We start from the raw sequence: 25,001 nt of genomic DNA on the forward strand, positions 1-25,001 counted from the left end.
ACTTCTGTCAGATTCAGAAATCTAAAGCTTTTAACAAAGAACCTATTCAGACTTTGAGCTAATGATCATATTTCTGTTACAAATTTAAAATATACTTCAGTAATTTTTGACTTAGAAGCATTATTAATATATACTTGCTAAATATAGTGCCGTCTTAAGCTTGCTCTGTTACTGGTGTTATTCTCACACCAAATACATATCCTGCATCTCAGCATTTTTTTTCAATTGGAGGAAAGTGTTCTGAGATGGTTTTTTTGTTTGTTTTTTGTGTGCATGGTTGAGTAATTTGAACATTGAGCACTGACTGCCTTTCTTTTCGTTCCAGCCCTCTTCACCAAGTCCTGTAGTTTCAGCACAGCCACTTGGGAAAACGCCCACAAAACCAGATTCGCACTGGGAAACTGCAGCTAATGCACCTGAGACTGAATGTGCGAATAATGCAAAATCTGAGCTGCAACAGAAACAGCTGACAAACAACGTCCAAGCACTTTCAAAAAACCATCCATCTCAGTCACATCTGCGCAGCTCTGCTGAGCAACTTTCACATTCACAGAAGTTGCCTTCCGCACCTTTGAAGCTGCATTGCCCCCCTTCGCCTCATGTAGAAAATCCCCCCAAGTCTTCTACCCCTCATCCGCCTGTGCAGCACGGTTACCTTTCACCAAAGCCTCACTCACAGCAGCTGGGATCTCCATACAGACCTCATCATCCACAGTCACCTCAAGTTGGAACACCCCAGAGGGAAACACACAGAAACTTCTACCCGGCAGCACCGACCCTCCAGCCCAGTAATCAGGCGCAGGCTAGCGGCCCCCTCTTCACTCAGACAACATCAGGACAATCTTCAGCTTCCTACAGCCAGTTTAACCAACAAAATTTGAACAGCAATGCTCCACCTCCCCCACCCCCTCCACCCCCTTCTTCTACTTACTATCAAAGCCAGCAGCCCTCTGGAAACTTTCAGAGCTACAGCCAGCTGAAGGGCAGCATACCCCAACAGACTGTGTTTTCATCTGGACCAAACCAAGCACTTCCTGGCACTGCGGGTCAGCAAACGGTGCCAGGACACCACGTCGCTGCAGGGCATTTTTTGCCCTCTCAAAACCCCAGTATTCATCACCAGGCATCGGCATCTGCTGCTCCTCCTCCTCCTCCACCACCCCCTGCTCCAGGACCCCACCTTGTCCAGCAGCAAAGTACTCATCAGCAGCACTCTGTAGCACATGTTGTTGGTCCAGTTCATGCCATGGCGGTGGCTCCTGGATCACACATTCATTCTCAAGCTGCTGGTCACCATTTGCCACCACCACCTCCACCACCAGGTCCTCTCCCCCACCACCAATCTCCCCATCCTTCCACGGGACACCAAGGGTTGCAAGCACAACACCAGCACGTTGTAAACTCGGCACCGCCTCCCCCGCCGCCCCCTCCCTCCGGCGTTATCGGCTCGGGGCACCACCCCGCATCAGCACAAGGGTTACACCACCCATCTCATCAAGGACCGCCCCATTTCCCTTCCAATGCTCACACAAGCGTCTCCTCCTATTCCTCACAAGCCCCACATCACACAACGTTAGGACCTGGACCTCAACATCAGCCTGCTGGCACAGGACCTCATTGCCCACTCCCTGGTCAGGGTCCTCACATCCAACCTCAAGGACCAAACAGTATTTCAACACCTACTGCTTCCGGGTTCTGCCCTCACCCCGGCTCCGTGACCCTTCCCCACGGAGTGCAAGGGCAGCAGCAGGCCTCGCCCGTGCCAGGACAGATCCCCATTCACAGAGCACAGGTGCCACCCACCTTTCAGAACAATTACCATGGGTCAGGGTGGCATTAAAACAGATCCTTTTAGTTATAAACATTTTTAAAATGTTCTGTAATATAAACTGTGTATATTTAATATGTACCTATTCAAGGTACTTTTTAAAGCTTGTACATGATACTTTGTATAAAAGCAAACACCAGTGCTCTTCCATTGTATCCTTTCCATTTTTTGCTTTTTAAAATTCCTGAAAAACATGCTGTTAAGCCAGTATTAGGTATTTCTTTTTATTTTGTAAGTGGACATTCCAGCTGTTTTTTCTGGCAGTAGGTTTGATGCTGCATAATGTTTAAAATTTTATTGTTGCAGTTAAATTCATTTAGTGAAAGTTTTCTATATTACTTTTATACATATGTAATTAAATAAGTACACAGGCTAAGTGATGGCACTAACAATTTTTTTTTTCCATTTTCTGTCAACAGTTTTTTGTGTGCATAGAGATAGGAAACAATGCAATACAGATTTTTATAGTTTTGGTGTGGACATGGCTTTTTGTTTCATCAGTTATTTGCAGAAATTGTAATTTAATGTATAGACTGTTTCTAATGTCTCAGACGAGTGCTGTAAATACTGTATTTCTTTCGCTTGTAAAGTTGCTTAAAGCTTCTTTCATTTGATATAGTATTGTATATAATAAGTCTTTTGCAAAAAAAAGTGTGATCTTTGTGAAAGTAGTACAGTATATGATCTTTAATTTTTTTTTAATATACTGTCACATTGCAGCACTGGTTGGGCATTTTAATTCATGTTAATAAATCACAATTATGTCAGTTTTACCTACTTGTCCTGAAAGGGTGCTGTATCAGCAGGAAAGTGGCCTTAAGTCTCTGATCTCCCCTGCTCCCTGCGAGGCTCTTCACTTCTCTGCAGTCTCCAGCTGTGGCTTCGCTTCTGTAGCACAGACAGATGTGGAACAGGCTGGAGGAGGGGGATTGTTTCCTTTGCTCCGTTTCGAGGTTGAAGAATGATCACCCCAAGCACAGCAGAGTCCAGGCTCAGGTTACCGATTGTCCGGGACCCTGAGGGGTATTTTTATGCTCAAGGTGTTCTGGCCTTGGTTGCAGAGCAGGGAAGCAGCTGCTTGCTGCAATACCTTCCTCTTCCCTTCTCTCCTGCCTCCTCAGGCCCTCCAGTTGGGACGTAGGGGAGGAGCTGAGTGGGTGGTGCTGTAATGGGGTACAGAATGTTACAAACTGTAGCAGTTTGGGGTTTTTGTAAGGGAAGTGATTTATTCCTGCTGCTGAAAGCGGCAGTGAAGATGGTGCTCTGCCATGGGTGAGGGCGTCCTTCCATTCCAGCAGTAACTGCTGTCAGTCCTGCTCACACACCTGGACAGTGCTCAGTGGCTCCACCTCAGACCAGAGAGGAGAGACAGTGCGAGGAAGACTGCATAGGAGGGGAAATGGCTGCTCCTATCCACTAAAAAGTGGTAATTCTTTTAACATGTAAAAAAGGGGGCCACTTTAAATTCTAATTTGCTTCTAACTACTAAAAAATCTTGCTAGTTAAAATCATACACTAGCATTGTACACTAGAAATTCTTTCCTGAATCTGCTGCCTCTGCAGAACACACACTGGAGTTCACATTTTACACTAGCATGTGTAGTGTAGGACAGCATTAGACTGTCAAAAACAGCAGAAAAAACCCACCCTCTGTGCAGTTACTCAGACACTGATTTTGAAAACAAATGTGCATCATCCTGTGTAGCCCAGCATTCGGATCTGGTGGTCCCTCTTCCATACCTCCAGGAAGTGACAACATCATTTCAAATACAAGAGAACGTAAAATACCCAACTGTGCTTGGCAAGGTCTTAGTGCAGTATAAGGGAGCAGAACAGGACAAGCAAGGCCTGAGCAGGGCTCCCCAGTGCTGCTGCAGCACCAAGGCAGAGGGCAGAGCTGTGCCAGCCTGGGGCTGCCCCAGGCACTTCCTTCCAGTGCCAGCATTTTCTGCGTATTCAAGAGCACATTTGTAACTGGCTGCAGCAACCAGGCACTGCAGAGCTGGGCTGGGGGTGAAGCTGAATGTAATTTTTACCTCCAGCATGAGTCCACTGTGGCATCGTCCTTGTGAGCAGCGTTGTCCTCGCAGCCACTAAAAGCAGTCCCAGGGATGAGGGTGAAGGCACACGGTCCTGAAACCCAACTGCTGTGGGGCCTCAGCACTGGACAAGTTTCCCCAGACCAGAGTGTTTCGCACTGCGGTGCCTTGGCAGTTCTCCGGAGGAGTGGCTGCCCCAGCCCTTGGGACGGGACAATCGTTCCCTTGTTTACAGGACTTGTTACAGAACAGCTGGTAGGAAAGATGCTTTTTTTGGTCACATTTCACCCAGCAAACCACTCCGACCCAGTCCCTCCTGCCACAGGACCCGTGGGGCTGCTCTGACTGACACCAGGTGATGTGCTTGATAAATGAACATGGGAAGCTGCCTTTCTCTGGCCAGGAAAAGCCAGCCCCCACCTCCCACCCCTCCAACACCCCTGCAGCTGAGGCGTGGCTAGGCAAAGATTCCAATGACCAGCAACACTGTCTGAAAAAACAAAACACTTTAATTAGACAACTGCAAGCACCTCAAACAACTGGTTATTGTTACAGCATGGGGCTATCTTCTCACAATCTAGTTATTGCAAAGGCATGTGAATAAGTTTTATATGGACAAAGTCAAGAAAAAAGTGGCACTGTAGTTACATGAAGATCAGGAGTAAGCTTACATTCATCCCACTGACTTCTAAAAGAGGCCCAAACACACCTCCGTACTGTACATTCTAAAATCTGTATTGCCTATAAGCTTCAGCCTATGCAGCTTTTGTTCCTAGGAAACACATAATTGTTGCGTGCAACTTACAATGGGCAGTCGTATGTCTACGGATGGGAAAGAATAAAGCTAGTGCAATTTGTTTTAGAAACATGTAAAGCTATGAATGGAATGAGCATGATCTTGCTTCTTGGATTATTTTACCCACTGCACTGTAAATATCTGCAGCTATATCCTTCCTTAACTGATGCCAAGCACACACTTTTATTATAAAAGATCAGTAATTCTACACAGAGTGGTTCTCATGCTCTACTTTTAATTTTTTTTCTTTTTCTTAAGGTATAGTACAACTTACAGTGCTTAGAAAAAGGCAACACCATATGGTACCATGTCTTCACTATCACATTGTAAGGGAAATTGCTATTTTTCTTTTCTTAAAAGCACTTAAAATAGGCAAAAGTTCTAAAAGGGAGTGCTAAATGATAATGCATACTTTATTAGAAAGAAGTCTAGCCTTCCTTTAAAGTGCCGTTTGGGGAATGAAATCCTGTAAACCAGAGCCACTTTGTTTAAAATCCAATGAACAGGAACTGCTACAGAATAGAAAGTTTACACAATTCCTTAAAGCGGTTTAAAGTCCACTACATGCAATTGGTTTGCTATAAAGCTCTCTAAAACTTAGTCGCTTTACTCTGAAATTGAGTCCCCGATCCCATATTTAAATGGAAATAAACATTTACAGGGTGCATTTACATACTCTATAATACAAGAATGACATCCCTTTGCCAGAAGATAAAATTGTACAATTCCTCGCCATAACTCAGTTCTGATTTGATAAATTTCTTACACTCGTAAATTATATAATATGCATCAGCTAAAATATTTTTTTTTCATAAATAGTTACAAAACTTGCCAAAACACATGGGGGGAAGTTTCTTTTGTTCAAAAATCTGACATCTGAATGTCACACAACACAAGAAACAATGCTTAAAGACACGTTAAGTGTTTTCTGAAGAAAGTGGGTGAGTAAACTACTAGCTGAGGACAAAAAGACTACCCTTCCCCAAGAACACAGTGCACAAAAAGCAAAATGTCAAACAGTACCTCAAGCAAAATAAAGGTCTGAGGATTGAAGCCAGCTCACGTGTGATCCTGCTAAAGATTTTGTGACAGTCACCATTTAGGTCCAACGCATTGGTAAGTGGTTACTGGCTTTTTTGTTTGTTTGTTTGTTTTACAGCTGGAAGATTCTGCTAAGAATTCAGCCACGGATGCCTAAGGCATTCTCCAGCTGAAGCGCGTTTCTCTGGGACCATTTCTAGCATGGGGATCAGGAAATCCGTAAACTGTGCAGCATCTTCATGAGGCCAACCATACTTCTCCACAAGCACATCAAAAAGACTCCAAGGTTTCAACTTGGTAATGTGTCGGAGTTCTCCTGCAAACACAAATATTAACAGCATTAGAAAAACACCTCGTTATTCACGTCAATGACTAATCTCTGTTTCGTTTTCCTCCCACTCTGCTTTCACAGCACCTTGACCGGGCTGGGAATCACTGCTTAGGACGGGCAGCGCACACTAAGTTTGCTTGAGGTCCTCAAAGGAGATGAGTATGTTCGATGTCAAAGCCAAGAACTCTTCCTACAGCCATCAGTACGTTACACCTGGACTCCATTGATTTTTCCTGCTGTCTTCACTCCCCTGTGCACACAGGCACTCATTCACACTCATGCTCACACCATGGCCAAACCACACTGCGGGCCGTTCCTTCCTAATCAGCCAAGGAACTCAGATTTCACAGAATCTTCTCCAATTCCAGGATAGAGGTCTCAGAAACACAGGCCCTTGCCTCGCCATGTGGCATCTCCAGCAATGCAGCAGATTCATTCCTAAGCAAGCCGAGGTTTGGTGCTCCAGAGATTCTGCTCCATCTCCCAGGCAATCACTCCAGGAAACCTGATCCACATCTTTCCGGAGGGAAGCACCTGCTGCTGCCCAGGTCTCCTTCAACCAATCACCAACACAAGTGGTGACGGCAGCTGCAGGAATGGAGTTCCCCCAAGAGGGGGAACTTCTGCCAACGTGGCAATGTGTCCCAGACCAAAAGGAAGGAGGTGAGAATTATTCTGCCATTCAAACCAGCAACACTATCCAGGTCTGTCCATGGGTCATGCAGCACGATGGGGAAGACTCTTACAGTTTCTTGCTCCTCCATTGTGTAGGAATGAGGCCCAAAGCCAAGAGATGTGCCACGAGGCACATGGTGAAGGGATTGCTGTGGGCACAAGGGGGATGAGCAGCTGTCAGGCTGCAGAACCCTCACTGCTGCCATCAGGAGGGAGTGATACTGAAGTGTCACCTTGCATGAGACCCACAGCCTTTGCAATCAAGGCTCTCAATAGCCCTCATTTACACGTGGTGCAGCTTTCCCCTCATCATTCATGACGGCAGTAGCAGGAAATTCCACTACAGTCGCACCACTTCTCCCAAAAGTATAAATCTGACATTTGAAATCCTCCTTGCAGAGGATGAGAATAGGACCCCACCTTGCAAACAAGTCAACAGGCTTGCTCCACTCTCCTCCTCAAAGCAGGGATATCTGTTTGCTCACATCTGCCTTCTGACTGTGTCAGATCACAGCTGGGAGCACCTGTGTGCAATGCTCTTACACTTTGTAGATCCAGTGTATTTATCACCAACAATCTAATGAATCTATGGCCTCTCGCTTCAACAAACTACACTAGCCATGAATCTGTGTGTGTTAAAGTTCTTACAGAATGTGACCAGACTTAAAAGTGCCTGATCTTAATCAGTAATTAAGCCCTGCCACACCCAGCCCCTCTGGACACCAGCTGAAACACAAGGGCAGCTGTTTTCTGCCAAATTTCTATACCCTTAATGCAACCCACAGCCATCTCCCTTCTTCTCGAGCATATGTGCCAGCCTCCATGGGGCACTGCAAACAGCACTTGAGAGACCCCTGTGGTGCTTCTGCACCGAGGAGAGTGATGGAGTCTCACCCAATACTGGAGGCTGAACAGGCTTCAGAAGCTCACTTCACCACCTGGGATGGGGGCATGCAGGCCACATAACTTGCAAGCCAAGTGGTCTGTCAGCGTGGTTCTTGTCCCTGGCTGTAACCTACTGCCTACCATTAGCTCACAGGCAGAGTTTCTGTACATCCCTGTGGCTAGAGAAGTTCCAGGGCAGGAGAAGTGACCCGTGTCTGTCCGACTGCCTCAGGGACTGAACATCTCAATGCAATGGATTTAAAGCCCCAAAGGCTCAGCAGGCCCTGTTTCTGCTGCCTCAGCCCTCAGCAGTAGGTCCTAGGCAGGGTGCAGTGCTTGAGAAAGCAGCTCTCCAGCTGCTGTCACCAAGTCCCCACAAGAGCAAGTGTGCAATCCATCACCCACAAGCTGCAGAGGAGTGCTGCTCACAACAGGAACCCCAGGTGTGCTGCCCACCGCGAGGAACGCCAGCAGGTACACACCAGCAGAGGCCACGTTCTGGTTCTGTGCGAACATTCACAGTACAAGCATGTCCCATCAGTCCCCACAGACACAGAAAGGCTCTGCTTTGGGCCCACAACTGCCCCACAACAGGAAGGACACCACATCTTGGAGCTGCATATTAATTTCCAGGCTCTCATTCAGTCCTTTAAAACTTTGTGCAACCCTAAAATTTAACTGCTGAAAATCTTACCTTTTGGAAGATTTCCAATAGAGTATATTGGTGACTACTTACAAGAACAGGTACTAAATTATGTAACAGGAATGCATGAACTCAAATACTGCCAAAAAGTGATAGGAAAGTGACTTGTTACTGACTGCAAGCCAAAAATTGCTAAAAAAAAAGATCATGCCCATGGTTTCTCTAGCTCCAGAATTCATTGCAAGGGCTGCTGTAATCATGCACCAAATAAGGCTTAGAGAGGGTGGGTGTGCATTCCCATCCAGCTTCATCTTTGTCTTCATCTCTGCATTCACATTTTGCCATTTCCAGCACCTTTCCTCCCTCAGATCTGATAAGGTAACATTGCCCCATGAGGCTCCTGGGTGCCACTGTGGAAGCGGATTTCTTGCTGTTTGAGTACTCCTCATTTTGTGAATACCCATGCTAAGGCCAGCACAATACTCAGCAGTTCTTCTGCTAAGGAACAAAACTATTTTAGCACTATGGCTGAGGTTTCCCACAAGTAATTTTATGAAGATTGTAAAAGCAATTAAGAAGATAGGAAACAGTAAAAATTATCTGTGTGGGGGCCATGCTTAAACTAATGCTTCAGTTTTCAGTAAGGATCGTTATGCTAACTATGGAAACAAAACAGGGTAAGTAAAAGACACTTAACACGACTCAGGTGGACAGAAAGTCTAAGAATAAATTTTCATGTGGATCCTTCTCATTTCCATCCTAAAGCATGAGAGTAGCACAGGAAATGGAGGTGTCTGCCAACACATATTTTCATCTACTCCAAGATGTTTGTACCATGTAGATGGAGGTTGTACCTATGAAGGCTGTACCTATGTTTAAGGGAGAAATTAAAAAAGCACAAGCCCTACCAGTCTGACACCATCTGTATTCAGGGCATTAGCATGCATTTTCAAAGAAGTGCTAAAAATGTGACACTGAGAACTTCCTCAGAGAAGCCCTTTATTTGGATTTTTGATAGTGAAGCACACAGGAGATAATCCACAGAGGACAACGGAGTTGTCAGAGCTGTAAAGCAGAGGCAGCAATGATCTCTCTGAAAGAGAGAATGTTAAGCCAGAAGGAAATTACTAAAAAAATTTCTGAAGGACCAGGGAGGAAAAATGCTATTTAAAGCTTTGTCTGCTGACAGTAATACAAAAACCCGCAGATCTAGTCTATAAAATTCATCAAAGACAAATTTAAGATGTGTCACCAGGCAAGAGGAGGATGGATTACTGAACAGTAAGACATGGATGAAATGAGGCCTGGTGAAGCAGCAATGGGATATAATCTGCTGCTACACATCTGAGACATGATCCTGAGAGCAGGTGGAAGAAAGAAAGAAGCAAGCCCTCCCTCCCTTCCAGGGGGGTAAATGAGCAGCATCCCAATGAGTATTTCTCATTGCTCAGCTTCCAAAGGGCAAAGCCAGCACCTGGCTAGCATCTTGCATAGGTTTAGATCACAAGGAAACAGGACTAGCAAATACCAGAAGAAAAACAGCAGGAACCATGGTCTAGGAAAAACAAAAGGGTTTTACATTTTAATGCCAAAACATATTAATAATTTTTACAGTCAAAATAGCTTCCATGGGGACACTGAAGAAGAGGACTCCCTGGAGTTATTACTGGGCTCAATCAATATGAGACCCTATAAAAATATGTAAGCATCTGTGTTATAGTATAAGAAATAACTTACAAATGTTTTTCCTGTTTTAAATGCATCCTCCTATTTGAATGTCTAAAACTGTTTCAGGCAATTACTGAGGAAGGACTTGATCCTGTAAACTCTTTAAGTTACTAGCATCTTCCTTTTTATTTCTGGGACTTCAGTAGCACAACTCAAATGTTTAAAGCATCACTCTGAGGTCAAACTTGCTTATGGACAGGAGTAAAACTCAAATTGTGATTTCTTGATTTTCACCCAAGACTGATGTTTTCAAAACAGGAGCTCAACAGCAAGATTTCTAAGCCTGCCCTGAGACCACAGTGAGAAATTCTCCCAAGAGCCTCAGGCCTGTACCACAAGGCTTCTCATCTCCAGTGCTCAAGCCACAGTGCTCAAGACGAGTACAAAATACTCAGCTTGCTGGCCAACAGAGCCTATCCCTCATACCCCACCAGCCCACAAATCCTGGCTGGGGACACCAGAGGCTGGCAGGACACCAGAGGCTGGCAGTACTGGGGTGCCCAGAGGAAAGGAAAAGGGTGCCTGATGCAAAGAAAAGACGCTCAAGTAAGCAGGACACTTGCCACCTCCAGTTTTCTTTCACAAAATATTTCAGTTTCCCCAACTTGCAAAAGTAGAATAACTAGTATGATCTGAAAATGCAATTTGGTTTGTTAATCCTTTGTCTTGTATTTGAGATTCTCTGGTTTAAGCAAAAACAAGTGGAATCCAGTCTACTTAATCTTCCACAGCAAACTTGAACTTGTATGTTGTGTGGTTGGTGAACCAGGCCTTTAATCCTAGCTTAAATCCCACCCTGAGGATTTAAAAGGCACCCTCAGTGCCTCTGAGGAATGTCACTGACAGTCAGGCCCTAGAGGACAACAGTGACACTGCAAGTTGAAGATGCTCATGGAAGCACCAGAGACTCTCCACATCACAGGAATTTTACAACTGCCCTCTCCTGTGCACTGCCAACACTGCAGTTACTGAGTAACTGCTAGGTCATTTTACAGTTCTATGACATCACTAGAAAATGCCAACCTGTCTGCTGTAAGGTACAAAGTAGGAATGTAAGATGCACTCCAGCAGCTGCAATCCTGTCTGGAGGTGCCACAGGGTATCTTGTGCCCAGCCCTCTTACTGCTTTATAAATTTCCAGACCTGTGGGCCTCGAGTTTGTACATCTCAGTTACCAGGAGGCTGTTTAAAGCCTGCTGATACAGCCCCTCTCTCTGCCTGCTGTGGCAGCCAGCTCCTGAACCTCACTGCCTGCTGGGTAGGGAAGCATTTGTTTTAAAGCCATCCTCTGCAAACTTCACTGGCTTTCCCCCAGCTCTTACATGGTGAGTGCTGGCAAACAGCAGCTCTGTCTTCAGCTTATCCACTGACTTCTTAATTACATAAACCTTACTCCACACTCAAAAGCCCCAGGCATTTCAGCCTCCCCCAAAGGGCAGCTGCTCCCTCCTAGATAATCACTGCTGCCCTTCTCTGCACTGCAATGCCATTAACAGTCCCCTGAAGGACACAGAGGGATCCCTGCTGTAGCAGGAATATCCAGCACAGAACAGGCAGCCCCGTGCATGGGAGGGAGAACCCCTGATTGTGTCCAGCCTCACAACCCCGAGCTCCCAGAGCCACTGGCTCAGCCCCCGGACAGCGACACCGCAGCTACTGGGCCGGCCCAGCCCACGGGCAGGGCAACCCCCAGCTCTGGTCAGCAGGGACGTGCCCTCCCCAGCTGTGGCTGACAGCCCTGGCTGTTCCCCCGCCATGTAACAGGACAGACCCTGTCCCTCCACACAGCACTGTGCTGTCTCATACTCCGAGGGAATGGAACACTTGAGGCATCACCACATTCCCCCACAAGTCAAAAATCTGCCTTACAGAGCAGCCTGGGCCAAGTTCCATGGCTTGGCACAGCCCCATCCGCTCTGCCTGCTCCTGGGCTGTGACAGCAGCCACACTCGGCTCAGTGTCCACTGCCCAGGTACTCCCTTCCCACCTCCGTTACTCCCTACCAGCAGCACCTGCTGGACTGCTAGCTAGGATCCAAAGCTGCTGACAGACGATTTTTCATCATGTTACAAACTGTGCATCACTTGAGTCCTCACACTTACACAAACGTTAGACAACAGATTCACATGGACACGTGTTAACATCCACACTTCGCTGAGTATATCCCCAAATGAATTTTAAATGAAATACTGAAATGAACACCGCAAATTTTGGCTTTTCCCAGAAGGCCAAGTTTGCACCAAAGTTCTTCTTTAGTAAGTGCTCTCCATTTAAATGGATATATTTCTTCAGTACCCGTAAATCAACATATTCTCCTTTTGGATAGTGTTATGCTTTAAATTAGTGTTGCATAAATACCGTTACCTTTTTTGGTGAAAAACTCCTTGGAATATTTCCCCAACATAGCGTATTTTCGAGGGATTTTTCCCAGCAGTTCAATGATCAATGCTATGTGGTCTGCATTGGAGAACATTGCCAGCAAAACAGAAACATACAACAGTTTAATCAGTACATTGCATGCACACACTAACACTGGCCCGGTACAGACAGAAATAGATTGATCCTGGTAAAAAACACACGTGTGCACTGCTTGCTCAGTGGCTGCTTTGGAAAGGTACTTTCAGCAAAACTTCCTTCTCAAAACAATGTTTGAGTGTCAGCTGCCACAAACAACGTGGCATATCATTAAAAATGTACCAATAGTTATTTTTTGGAACATTTGTGTGAAAAAAAAAATTGTCAGAGATTCCTGGGAATTTTGCTTTTCAAAATGAAAATTTTGTTGTGTGATCTCAGGAAATGCTCCTCGCTGGGACATGATACAACCAGCAACAGCAATTCCACTTCTGTCTGCATCACGGCACCTTTCAAAAAGAAGAGGTACTACCTCTGCGATTGAAGAATTCCCGAGAATATTTTCCAGATAGAGCAAAGTGCCTTGGGATATTGCCTAGCAGCTCTATGATGTGTGCTATGTGGTCTATGAGGGAGAGAAAAAAAGGATACGGGAGTGGAAGGGGCAGGGAAAGGATGGGATAAAAAAGAAGAGGAAAGAAACTGGAATTAGTAAAAAATCAGAAATAGTTTCAAATCAACAATGTTTGCAGCAAATCCATGCAGAGGTTTCCAGGATCAGCAGAGCTCTGGCATCATTAGTAGCATTTAGGAACAATGAATGATGCCTACAATACCACTGCAAAGAGCATTTACAAGCAAACAAGCATGAAAATGGACAGGTATACAGATGGAAGCAGGAGTTAACTCTGATTTTAAAAAAATAATTAGTAATTGCCTAATTCAAATAAAAATACACAATGTAAACATTATTCCAGTGTCACTCTTTTAAAGAGAATAACAGAATAAAGTTCCAATTTGTCATTTCTTTTCTAAACTAAAATGTTGTTATTTTCAATCAGGTTTTCACACATATGCAATCTTACAAGAAGGGCAGTTTAATTCCTTCAGGCAGTTGTTAAGTAGATGAATATCTGCAGAAGAGAGTTTTTGCCTACCCACTGCTAGTGGTGGAACTTAAAACTAAAAAGAAAAAAAATCACATTTATATTCTGAAAACAACGTGTATGAACAGTTCTACTCAAATACAAAACTTAAACCCCACTGTAAGCTCACTGGAAATTGTGCGTGAAAATATGAAGAAACTCTTACAATACCTCAGAAGAGTCATACCTTCATCCCTGGAATAGTCTTCACCAGAGTGTGGTTCAAACAAGTAATCTCCAGTCGCTAGCTCAAACGCCTACAACACAACAGACACAGGCATGGGCATTTCAGAAGTAATGCTTTTGATCGTAAGATGTCAGCAAAACATCACAACCATCTCAGAAGCAAAAAGGAGCTCACATTCAGAGCTCAAGGCCTGTGACTGGAACCAAGACTGAGGAGAGGCCACTTACCTGAGGACATCATTCCTGCAGTGCAGCAGCAGCAGCACGAACCCTGCAGAGAGCCCCGTGTCCAGCCCTGTGCCCGGCCCTGGGGCTGGAGGCGACAGCAGCGTGCCCACCCCCAGGCACTGCTGCCCATCCAGGGGGGATGGAGGAAGGAATCCCCCAGGGCTGGAGTGCAGCCCCTCCCTGCAGCCCCCAGCCAGAGTGCTCAGAGCAGCTCCAGGCTGCCCAGGAGTCCAGCTGCGCTGCACTGAGCCAGCATTGAACATGGTGCTACAGACTCCTGCGAACTCTGGTGATAGCGTCAAGCATTTCTAAACACTTCAGGAATTTCTAAATAAGAGCTGCACATGTATCTGAAGGGTATTTACCTGTCAGACTGAATGTTGGAGGCTAAACTAAGAAAGTCTGAATCACAAATAAAATCCATTTATGAGTATAATTAATCATTTGAATTAGCTTCTTCGACAACTCTAAATCTGGAAGTTTTTTTAACTACTTCAATGATGGGAGTAAATGGTGAGATAGATACTGATGGGGAATCCAGAACAGACACTGGGACATCAGATGCCCTCAGGGCAGGCAGTGCTTCCATGGGATGCTGACCCTGTGTTTGGTGAGGACGAAACTGACTTTATGGGTGTGATAAATACAAAAAGCTGCAAAGCTCTGAAGCAACTATGAGAGCCCCTACTTGCATCCAGACATGGATTCATCTGGTCTAATTCGTTAAATTATTCTCTTTCAGCTCTGGCTCACCAATTGCCCAAGCAGCCACAGGAATCTAATTCTTTCCAGGTGGTTTAAACATCAAACTATTTCCCATGTCCAAGACATGGTAAAACATCTAATCCAGAAAAGCATTCCAAAAATGAGGCAGAGCTTCCTGGCACAATTTTAGGATGGGATTTCACTCCATTAGAACATTTACTACAGAATACTTGTCACCTGAAAATAGACACTTTTCTGTTCCAGTTTATAATCTGGAGCTGTTAAATCACCTGTAAATTTAGCCTATTTATGAGCACTTGGCTTCTTCAAGCTGTGAACTGCAGTGTCATCCAAGTGGGCTACAGCCAACATAATTCATTGCAATCACACATAGCAGCCAGGAAAACAAGAACACCCCTTGTTGACATTTCTGCTGATCCTATGAACAGCCCTTTAACTTCTAAAGTTACTATCACTAATAAACAGTCATTCATTACTTTTCTTATTCCACTTAGCTCAAGGCTGACAGCTTTCATTTTACAGCTGAAAAAAATCTGAAGGACTTTATAAAATACCAGGTTTCTCAACTGAAATAAATGTTAAGAGCAGAGCCAGAAGTGATCACTGGTAGAGATCTCTAAACACAACACAGAGAAACTTGTTATCCTCCTGAGACGAGACAGAGAAGACCCGTGTCCTCTCTGTATCTCGTGTGAATGTATTTTTTTCATAGAAGAGCTGGAACCAGCTTTCCCAGGAGAGCACACACCAATGGAGCTGATTCCTGAGGATACTGAGAAACTCACTGCTATTACACACAGATCCCTGGAGAAGAACAGAAATGTAGCTGAATTTAGCCACAAAGGTAGACTACACAAGAATATAGTTTCTGTCCCAAAAATGAAGTATTAATATCTCAATATGTCTGCATGAGACTAAAAATATTAAACTGAAGAACTGTGAGCACTGTTTATAGAGAAGCACAAGAGGAGGCAAGCATGCTGCTCTGATACTCTGAATTTGAGATCAGTTTGTGTATCACAAGAGCTGAAAGCTCTCATAGATTTGGGATATGCTGAACAAAAACTAAAGCTTTTGAAAATGATGATGATGCTTCTCATCTCCTTTTTGTACAGTTCTGACTCCATGCCCAGGATGGGCTGGGGCCACAGCACTTCACACATTTGATTTTCTGACTCTCCCTAAGACAGTCAGAGAGACTAAGAACAAACACTTCTGACTCAGATGCGCATAGGAACAGCCCAGAGGCAGGTATTAAGTATTTGTAATGATGGTTCTTAGCACCCACAAAGAAAATGTCTCACAGGTTCATCTGTGGCAACCCGGTAGTATGTTCACAGCTATTTTCAGGACAGACTGGCAACACAGTGCAAGATAAATGAAATTCATTTGTCCTCATATAAAAAAAAAATAAAACCCAGACCTAGGTTTTTATCATAAAGAAGTGTTAGAGATACATTAATAAGCACATAAATAGCTGTAAGGAGGACAATCACATCTCTGGATTGCATCAGTCAGAGTTCTGCTCTTTAAACCTCTGTCCAAAGGTGGTGCACTGGAAAGGCTGTGCCATTACCGACTGGGTGCTGCTGAAGGAGCAGATCTCTGCTGCTGCATACTGAGAGCCACAGCTCTGACTGTGGAACCACTGCTGCTCTGGACTTCGGGGCATTCTCAGTACTTACCCACACTTTACACCCACGTGTAGGCACACACAACCCCCCAAGCCCCATAAGGGACTTGACTGACATCCTGTGATGACAAGAGGAGACCGAGACCGTAAGGGCAGCACAGTGACCATGGGTCTGGTCTGTCCAGCTGTCACCAGTCTGGGGCCACCAGCGTAAGAGAGACCCTGTCAGAGTGGAGAAAGGTCAGCAAGGACCTGGCCTCAGGTGCTCTGGGGGCTGAGCAGAGGATGCAGGTGGGGAGGCTGGCGGGGCTGGGTTTGCTCAGGTGGAAGAAGGAGAGAAGGGATTTAATTGCTGCACTCCACTGCCTGAAGGCAATAGTGGAGAAGAAAATGATACACTCTTCCCAATGAAAGGACAACACAGAGCAGACACAGGGCAGCGAGATGGGAAATTCCAGTCAAACACGAGGGAAAAAAAATATTTGGTGAGACTGCCTGGGTACTGTTACAGGCTGCTCAGAAAGGATGTGGAAATGCCATTGGTACATCCTGAGGTATGTACCCCTCAACTGGACAAAGCTCTGAGTAACCTCATCTACCTCTGACAATAACCCCTGTTCAAGAAGGAGGCAGATACCAGAGATCACTTTAAACCTAAATTTGTCCATAATTTCTATGATGCTACAAATTCAGACTAACCATATTTACTTACTTTCCCTTTGAAAGTAATAATTTCTAAAAACTAGTTTCTTGACAGAAACTCCAACTTGAAAATACCATGGTTTTTTTTTACTTAATGTTGACATTTACCTCAAGAGAAGCCAGCATTTCATTTATTATATGGAGATAAAAAATTAGATACAGCACACTCAACATATGGCACAGAAGCCCAAGGCAACAATCCATCCTTACTGACTCTTCTGGCAATTTCTACTTACCACTTTCCTAAGGTTCTCATAGGAAACCAGTCTAGACTGCTTTTCTCCATCTGCAGATGGTGAACCTTTCATATAAATGGTTACACTGCTGTTTTACAGGCTCTGAAGAGGCTCTATTTCTTTCCTGCCACAGGATTGTATGCGAACCCATCACAGTACAGAACTGGTGGCATCACTATATAATGGACCCATATCTAACCACACAATTGGAAATAGCTACATTTTCACTGTGTGACAGCTGTGTACTCAATCTGGTGATTGAAAAATGGATGCATGCCTAGGGAAAGCTGTCTGGGAGAGGACTGGAAGAACAATTCACTTGGACTGCATCAGCCTCCCTGAACTGAAGCCCCAGCTGAAAAAGAACAACAAGCTATGGGCCAGAATTATTATTTTGACAGATGAGATGCAGCTCTTGGCCAGAGCTTCTCTGCCTCAGCTGAAATGAAGAGATGTAAATGAGAAGACTGTAACTGCTTTAAAAATAGACCTGGTTTTAAGAACCCCATTCCACAGGTCAGTGGGAGCATGGAAAGATCAGAAAGCTTTTTGAGATGCATACACCAGCTGACAGTTTGTTCTCCCATGGACATCTCCCTCTGCAGAGCCAGGCAATGGGAAGAGTATGAAAGGCATTTTGCATGGTTAGTGCTTGGTAAGAAAGGCCCAATATACAAAACAGAGACTTGAATAGGATGCTTGGAAAGGAAACAGGGTTCTTTTATTTGCTGTACTCCGATCTTGGAATCATGCACATACTGAGCGGTTGCATTGGAAGTCAGCTCCTCTGGGAAATCATTTTCTTTTGAGTGTTTCAGGTTGTCCACCCACCACCTTCAAAAAGGGTGTACAGCGAGTAATAACAGCATTCTGTACTGTATCTGCCTACTGAAAAATATGTGCATAGCAACTTCAGCTTTTCCTCCCCTCAAAACCACATTTTTGATTTTCCATTTTTCCTCAAAATACTGCTTCCGTGCAGACTGAGGCTTCTCATCACACCTTTGGTATGTGCCACTCACACATACTAACATGATGATACTCATGATCCCATGGAGACATGATCATTTTTTCCGTGCTTACAGCAGTGGAAGGGTAGTTAAGGATAGTTCTCTCTCACTCCACTCTGAATGATGTTAGAGAGTATCATTCAAAGAAGTAAACTGGGGGCACAAGCCTGCAACTTGCCTACAATATGTAGGTTTAATTTTAACATCATAACTTATGATATCCTGTTCATTCTTCATTCTGTTCCTCTGAGTTCTCTCACATGAACAGAAATACCCATGAATAAACCCCACTGCTGTAAACTTGCTTGCCTTGTAGTAGCATGTCCCTTGCTTTGAAAGCTCTTTGCCTGTTCTCTTTCCCCCACACCTTTTTCCTAGTCTGTGTTCTCTTTGGGTAGATAAAATACCAAGTACAATTTTCACCTCCTCTGACTTCCTGCTGATCTACAGCTGTCATCTGTTTGCTAGGTCTTATTACAAAGACAAGATATTGCAGGAATCACAACTCTCCACAAAAGACACCTCAGAAAAGTGTTAAAAACTTAAAAAGACTTGTTCATGTCCCTACCTGTGACACAGTCGCTTCCTCCCCACAGCTCAAACCAAAGGTAATGAACAAAAGTCAGACAATGAGATTCATCACTTCAGGTGCTTTTCCTGTCTCCAGTCCAAGGAGACTGGAACAAGGAAAAGCAGTGGAATCATGGTTCTTGCAGTCATTTCCAGAAGCAATACAAAGGGATGCTGTCTGCCAGTACTAACTCCCTTATCTTGCCAGGATTTCTTGGCAGCAGCAGTGGAGTGCTGTGTTCCATGTTTTCTGGGATTTAGGAAATGCTAAATCACTCAGTGTCTGTTCTCTTCTAAAGAAAGCAACCCGCTCAATACTGTTAATGTGGAAATTCAAACCAATACAACTAAACATCAAGAGTGTTTTCAATCCTGTCAAAGGTACTGCTGGCTCACAATCTATTCTCTTTTTTGGGTGAAAATGAGAGATGCACCTCCCTGTTGGCAGAATTAAATTAGGGCTTAGTACAGGAAGGGAACATCTTCTAGAATTTAGTAAATGTGGAGAGATTCTCAGTGTCTAGCTTTCCATGAGAGCAGCTGAGTATTCCACTTAAACAGGCTACACTGTAAAAACAAAAACGGCACTGTACAATTTCCCTAACCAAACTTATGCATGTCCAGCAAATGACTGCAACAATCATTCCAACTAAGATCACCAAAGTCTAGAGAAAAAGATGTAAGTTACACTTTATGGAATGCTTTGCCAAGCCCTGAACAAGCAAACTCCACCATGGTCTGGAAAAGCCCACTGACATCTAACCTCTTCCACAGCACTTCATGCATGCACTGATTATAAGCTTCCAAAAATATGCATCATTCTCTTTTTTTCCCTTCCTTTATTTGTTTTTTATTAGAGAACTCTACAACTCAGATCCCCTGAGCAGAGGACAGTACTGGTCTGAGGATATTCACATTCATTCTTTAAACCTGATTCAAAGAAGTTTGGGGCACAAGAACTGGGCCACGCCAAACTATCTAAAATTAGAAGATTCAGCTCACAGGCAGCTAGCTTGCAATGCTAGTTATTTACTGACATAACACCAAAGAAACAGCACTGCAAGGTTAGCAGCACTGAATTACTTTGCTCTCTTTTGCTGTTTGGGTAGAGCCCTTACATGGCTCTGATTACATACACCCAGCACCAGTAATCCTGATCAGAAACTGGCTAGTCCTATACTAAAGTTAGTGCAAATAAAACTGGACTACTTCTTCCTGGAAGCTGAATCAAAACCATAAAGCTCCTGGCTAGACAAAGCCATTCCAAACTAAGGTAAGGAATGCTCTCCACTCAGACACAATGTGCCATGTCCCAGAAGATTCATAAGGGAATATTCTGAAAGTTGCTGTGCACACAGGAACACAGATGCTTGGCATGCTCAGGGCCTGTTTAAAAACCTTATCTTCATCCTTATTATTAAAGACTGTCTAAAATGGACAGGCAAATGGTATGATGGAAAAAGACATTCTGCTGCTACTGAGAGAAAACACAACTTTCTGTCCTTAACACACTTTAGATCATAAATACAAGCCTATACAAGAACCAGTAGCTGGGCTGCTCATGGTCAGTGCTACCCTCAGTGAGCAAGAGTAATTCATTAGCAAGTAAAAGGTAGTGAAAACCCTAGGCTTAAAGGGAGATCTATAAAGCACAAGACCAAGTCGTACCAAGCATTCTGAGTCATCCTCCATATAATCCAGGACAAATAAAAAGACTGGCACATTTTATATACACATAAATCTCTGACACAGAAACCCTGTAGACACTACGTTCCAAGAAATGCCTTTTCTGTTGCAATTTTTTAAATGGAGTTTAAGTGAGGTAGAATATCTGACACAGCAGCGGGTACAAAATACATGGAAAAAATCTTCTATTTTGCAAGCTAAGCAGTGTTCATGTGTGCTTGGTGCTGTCACACCAAGTAAAATACGGATGGATGGGAAGTTGCCAAGGAAAAAGTAATGGAAATACTGCTGGACCACTCATTTTGCACAGTACTGGCTTCCAAAAATGTCCTTAGTGACTCAGGACCTGTACAAGCAAAGTTGCCTCTGCTCTCCTTTGGGAGTCCTGGACATCAAGGCTAACAGTGAGCTGTATTTTGGCTGAAAATAAACACCACCTGCTCCAGTGGACAATCCCTTTGAAAACACAATAAAGATGGAACAGAGTGAATTAAATATGAAACAAGAGCAAGATAACCTAGAAGGGCACTTTCTGAACCAAATCTAGGTACAACAAGGAAACCAAACTTGAGAAAGCAAGCAGGGCTGTAGAGGCATTAAAACACTTTGGCACTCCACAGCTCTTAAGTGCCTTAGAGATTTGAGAGGTTCACATCATAATTTCCAAAGACAGCCTAAGTAAGTTATTTGGGAGTTTGCAGTTCCACCTCAGGAATGCTTTCCTAGCCATTAATCTCTGTTACAAGCCCTCTGCAGAAAGAGATATTAAGGTCTTCAAGGCAATCCCTACCTCAGAGTCTTGAAGATATGTTTTCCATCTTGTACAGGATCAGCATCCCCAGTGCCCTGACCAATTTGATCAGGCAAACAAATGCAAACAGATTCTGGGGGTTTTCAAATGATTAATTTTTTTCTATGAGTCTGAGAGGCTGCTCTCTATTTTTTACATAACTATACCACGATGACAACTGAATTCAACAACTGTATGTCAGTGCTGTAATGTTATAACATTTCTACCACAGTTCTTAAGGGCAGAAACCTAAAGACTGTGACAGAAGACAGAATTACAGCACCTCTGCCTCAAATGCCTTATCTCCAAAGCTTATGTAACAAAAAAGCATAAATACATTTTTCTTATTAAAATACTGAAATTTCATATGTAATTGTGAATCTGAGTTAAGATACCTCCAGTGGCACTGATGCTTCAGGCTTTTTTCTTTCCCTGAGTTTGAAGAAAGCAGTAACACATAACATGGATGAGAAGTTGTAATAGGCTGGGCGACCCCAAGTATTGCAAAAATATTATATTCCTTAGGTGTGATACTTCTATTTAGAACCCCACTATCTTATAACACAGTTCTAGATATACTTCAGCTTGCTTTATGTGCCTTCAGCTACAAGATTAAAAGACTATATAAGACTATAAAATTAGCAGCGATAGGTACAACTTAAGGATGAATGCAGGGTGTCTAATAAAAGGCTATCAAGTTCAGCTGAGGTTTACAAAATAGTAGGTAACAAAATAAAGTCTCTATAATGATTCTGTAGTTAGTTAAGAGAAGAATAATTAAAAGAATTAAAGAACAAACTGGAATATTTTATATGCTTTGTTTTCCATATACTAGAAAAATTCTCCATTTTGTCCCAAAGAGTAAATTTGGAAATAGATGGGTTTGCTGTACTAAAGGGACAGCTAGTATTAAACCCCAGAGAAAATATACTTTAATTTCACTTATGGGTTAGTTACTTCGAACACATGGCCTGCTGAACTTACAATATCTGTAGGATTTTATGTTCCTTTCAATCCTCCTCCTCCTCCTCCTCCTCTCCCTCCGAGCTGTGTAATTCTTATCACCCACGCCTGCAAACTGTGTCTAGTATTTGAGTCTTCTCCTCCTCCTCCTCACACACTTACTCTTATCAGACATGTATTTGTAAAATATAAAGATTTGATTAAGTTTTTGGTTTTAAAATAGGCAAAGGTATTTCTAAATTTGTTTTTTGGAAATACATACTATCTTAATGAGAAGATGCATGCAGCTTCATCCTCAGAGAGATATTAGTGTTTCAGAAAACTGCATGATTGAGTCTTCACTTTTTCTGTTCTCTAAAGACTCTTAAAAAGCTGCAGTTTCAGTTCTGTGTTAAAACTAATTCTACAGAATATTACTGCATATTTCACGCCAATAAAATGAATTCCTTCTCTTGAAAGTTTAGAACCAAGCTTAATCTGATCCATGTTTGCATTGCACTTGGCACCATTTTAAAGTATTTCATTGTTTTGCTACTTTACACAAGAAAAAGGAATGCAATCGCAGCTAACAGCAGCACAGATTCTAAGAGTGAATGAAACAAGCAGTTGTACTTTTTCAGTTACATTTTGTTATTCAAAATACACACATATTTCCTCTCTGAACTTTCGTGTTTCTGAGTACAAGTTTAAAATGCATCACATGAAAATTAGATGTGATCTCCCAAATATTTCCATTTGATTAAGGCTAGAGAAATTGAAAGAAAGGGATGAAATCATCAGCAGCTATCTAATATAACAACATAAATGATAATGTATTTGTGTCAAGATGTCAAAACCATCCCCATCAGGTTTCCTCACTAAATAAACAACTGTTTTTAGGAGCTTTACTCTTAAAATGCACATTTCATTGTTCTTACCATACATGCTGTACTCCAGATATCAGCAGGTGTACTGTAACCTGCTCCTATTAAAACCTCTATGGATCTGTACTGTCTTGTCTGGATGTCTTCTGTGAAGTGTTTATGCTAAAACAGAAAGAACCACATTAATGGAAATAAAGGACTATAAAAAGACCTGTTCTAAATAGTGAACAGCTGAAATGATGTAGTTACACTTACCACCCAGCAGGCATTCCCCAGGTCAGCAATTTTAACTCTAATTTTATCTGCATTTCTTGGGTCCAGTGGATTCACCAATAAGTCAGCAGCACGAGTTTTTGCTAATGCAAGCAAAATGCAGAATAGTTAGTATGTTAATCCTACTATTCATTATCTCTAAGCAATTTTGCCTTGACACTTCTTTCGGAATTGTCATACGCTGAAAACATCAAAATAATTTGCTGAATGTTACAAGAAATTAAAGCAACATAAATAGAATTCTTACCCCGATTTCTAAATATCCTTATACATGTCAAGTGTAAATTTTTTGCATTTTTTAGCTGCCAAATGACTATTACTACAATATCCAGAGGAACTTCTAAGCAAAATCAATGTATATGTTTCCCAGAACAGATTCAGACAGAAAATGTTAAAACTCAGACTCCAAGAACTCACCCACTACACACATGAAAGATAAGTTCTTGGAACAGTTTGGTTAAGAAAATAAATCCTGCACTTTCATGCCTGGCTACAGTAAATAAAATCTGGCTGGATTTTTCCTTTTTTTGTTGTTGTTGTTTGGGGTTTTTTTTGTTTCTTTTGGGGTTTTATGGGGGGGAGGGGTTGTAAACCTGTCCCAAGGGGTAAAACACTCACCAAAACTTGGCTACTTTGATAGCCTAATGGGGCTTCATCCTTCTCACAATAATTCAGCATTCAAAGTTCTCTGAAGGTCCTATTTGCATTAATTATGATCCAGACTAAGAAGGTTGAACTTTAATCTGATTAATTCTGCAATCTTTAGAGGCTCTTGGGACACTGAAACCTTAACGAAGACCAGCAGAGGTGCTGCCTTTCTGTTTTGACATTCCACCTGCTAGTTCCTAAACTGCCCTGGAAAGAAAGCGGATGACTTGAAGGCACAAGAGAGAACCAGGTATCACAAATCACAGGGAAGCACAGGACTGATCTCTCTTTCCTTGTCCCAGAGCTACAAGGTGTAAATTGGAAATTGAAGGTAACATAAGAAAGAGGTACAAGATCCAAAAAGCACTTTTGACTGCAATGATCTGATAAACTGGTGAAATACTTGGAAGAGGAAAATACACCAGACATGGGACAAGGACAGAAAATACTGGATGTCTAATGGTGAATTAGGAGTGACTGAAATCAGATGGAGATTTTCAACTTTCAGGAAGCCTGCATGGGTCATCAGAGCACAGAGTATTAGCCAACCAGAAAAGAAAGCGGCAGGGTGCACCAGAGGAGAGAAGGAATGAAAATACAGGATTAAACAGCAAAAGGCAGAGGGGGGAGTGACCTCAACAAAAAGCCCTCTAAAATAGTTAGAATGGAGTCCAAGACTCACTTTTATAAAAAGCACCAGCATAAGGATAGAAGTAAGACACTCTTAATATCAGAGTCTTCCTTTAAAAACATGCTGCATAGTACAGTGTAATTTTTTTAAAGGACTTTTCTCAGTTCAGCAGCCTTGGAAAAAAAAAAAAATAAATAAAAATACAATGCTAGATAAATCCTTCCCACATGTCTTGTCAAAGGACTGTGGTAAATAAAGTGGAATGAAGTGGAGGGAAAGCCTCATGACTAAGACATCTGAATATGGCATTAGGCAACAGCTTTCTTCAACCTTTTCCTAAGAGAGAGACCTGAGCAGGTAATAGGGAAGTGCCTACACTTCTTTGTTTTC

The 25,001-nt window shown here is 43.1% G+C and overlaps 2 protein-coding genes and 1 long non-coding RNA gene across 20 annotated transcripts in view; 1 reads left to right on the forward strand and 2 right to left on the reverse strand.

The window, feature by feature from the left end:
• KMT2E (lysine methyltransferase 2E (inactive)) overlaps window positions 1–2,601 on the forward strand; it is a 58,184-nt gene extending 55,583 nt beyond the window's left edge. For all 8 annotated transcript variants that reach the window (XM_023918943.2, XM_023918947.2, XM_023918945.2 and 5 more), the window contains one exon: window positions 326–2,601. In XM_023918943.2, the coding sequence (XP_023774711.1) occupies window positions 326–1,840 (1,515 nt within the window). In that variant the 3' untranslated portion in view covers window positions 1,841–2,601. The remainder of the gene's footprint in view (window positions 1–325) is intronic.
• LOC147653434 (uncharacterized) lies at window positions 2,209–4,119 on the reverse strand. Its single transcript, XR_015286131.1, has 2 exons — window positions 3,865–4,119; window positions 2,209–2,991 (listed from the first exon to the last, which is right to left on the reverse strand). It is a non-coding gene; the product is annotated as an uncharacterized LOC147653434 (long non-coding RNA).
• A 239-nt stretch (window positions 4,120–4,358) lies between these two features.
• SRPK2 (SRSF protein kinase 2) overlaps window positions 4,359–25,001 on the reverse strand; it is a 128,229-nt gene continuing 107,586 nt past the window's right edge. For 4 of the 11 annotated variants that reach the window (XM_086886708.1, XM_086886710.1, XM_086886718.1 and 1 more), the window contains 6 exons: window positions 23,315–23,415; window positions 23,114–23,221; window positions 13,654–13,723; window positions 12,854–12,946; window positions 12,331–12,423; window positions 4,359–6,020 (listed from right to left, as the gene is read on the reverse strand). In XM_086886708.1, the coding sequence (XP_086742834.1) occupies window positions 5,836–6,020; window positions 12,331–12,423; window positions 12,854–12,946; window positions 13,654–13,723; window positions 23,114–23,221; window positions 23,315–23,415 (650 nt within the window). In that variant the 3' untranslated portion in view covers window positions 4,359–5,835. The remainder of the gene's footprint in view (window positions 6,021–12,330; window positions 12,424–12,853; window positions 12,947–13,653; window positions 13,724–23,113; window positions 23,222–23,314; window positions 23,416–25,001) is intronic. The other 7 variants (XM_086886714.1, XM_086886717.1, XM_086886716.1 and 4 more) reach the window with 2 other exon arrangements.

Source organism: Cyanistes caeruleus, chromosome 4 (genome assembly GCF_971803275.1).
Source record: "Cyanistes caeruleus chromosome 4, bCyaCae1.hap1.1, whole genome shotgun sequence".
In the NCBI taxonomy this organism is placed as follows: Eukaryota; Metazoa; Chordata; class Aves; order Passeriformes; family Paridae; genus Cyanistes; species Cyanistes caeruleus.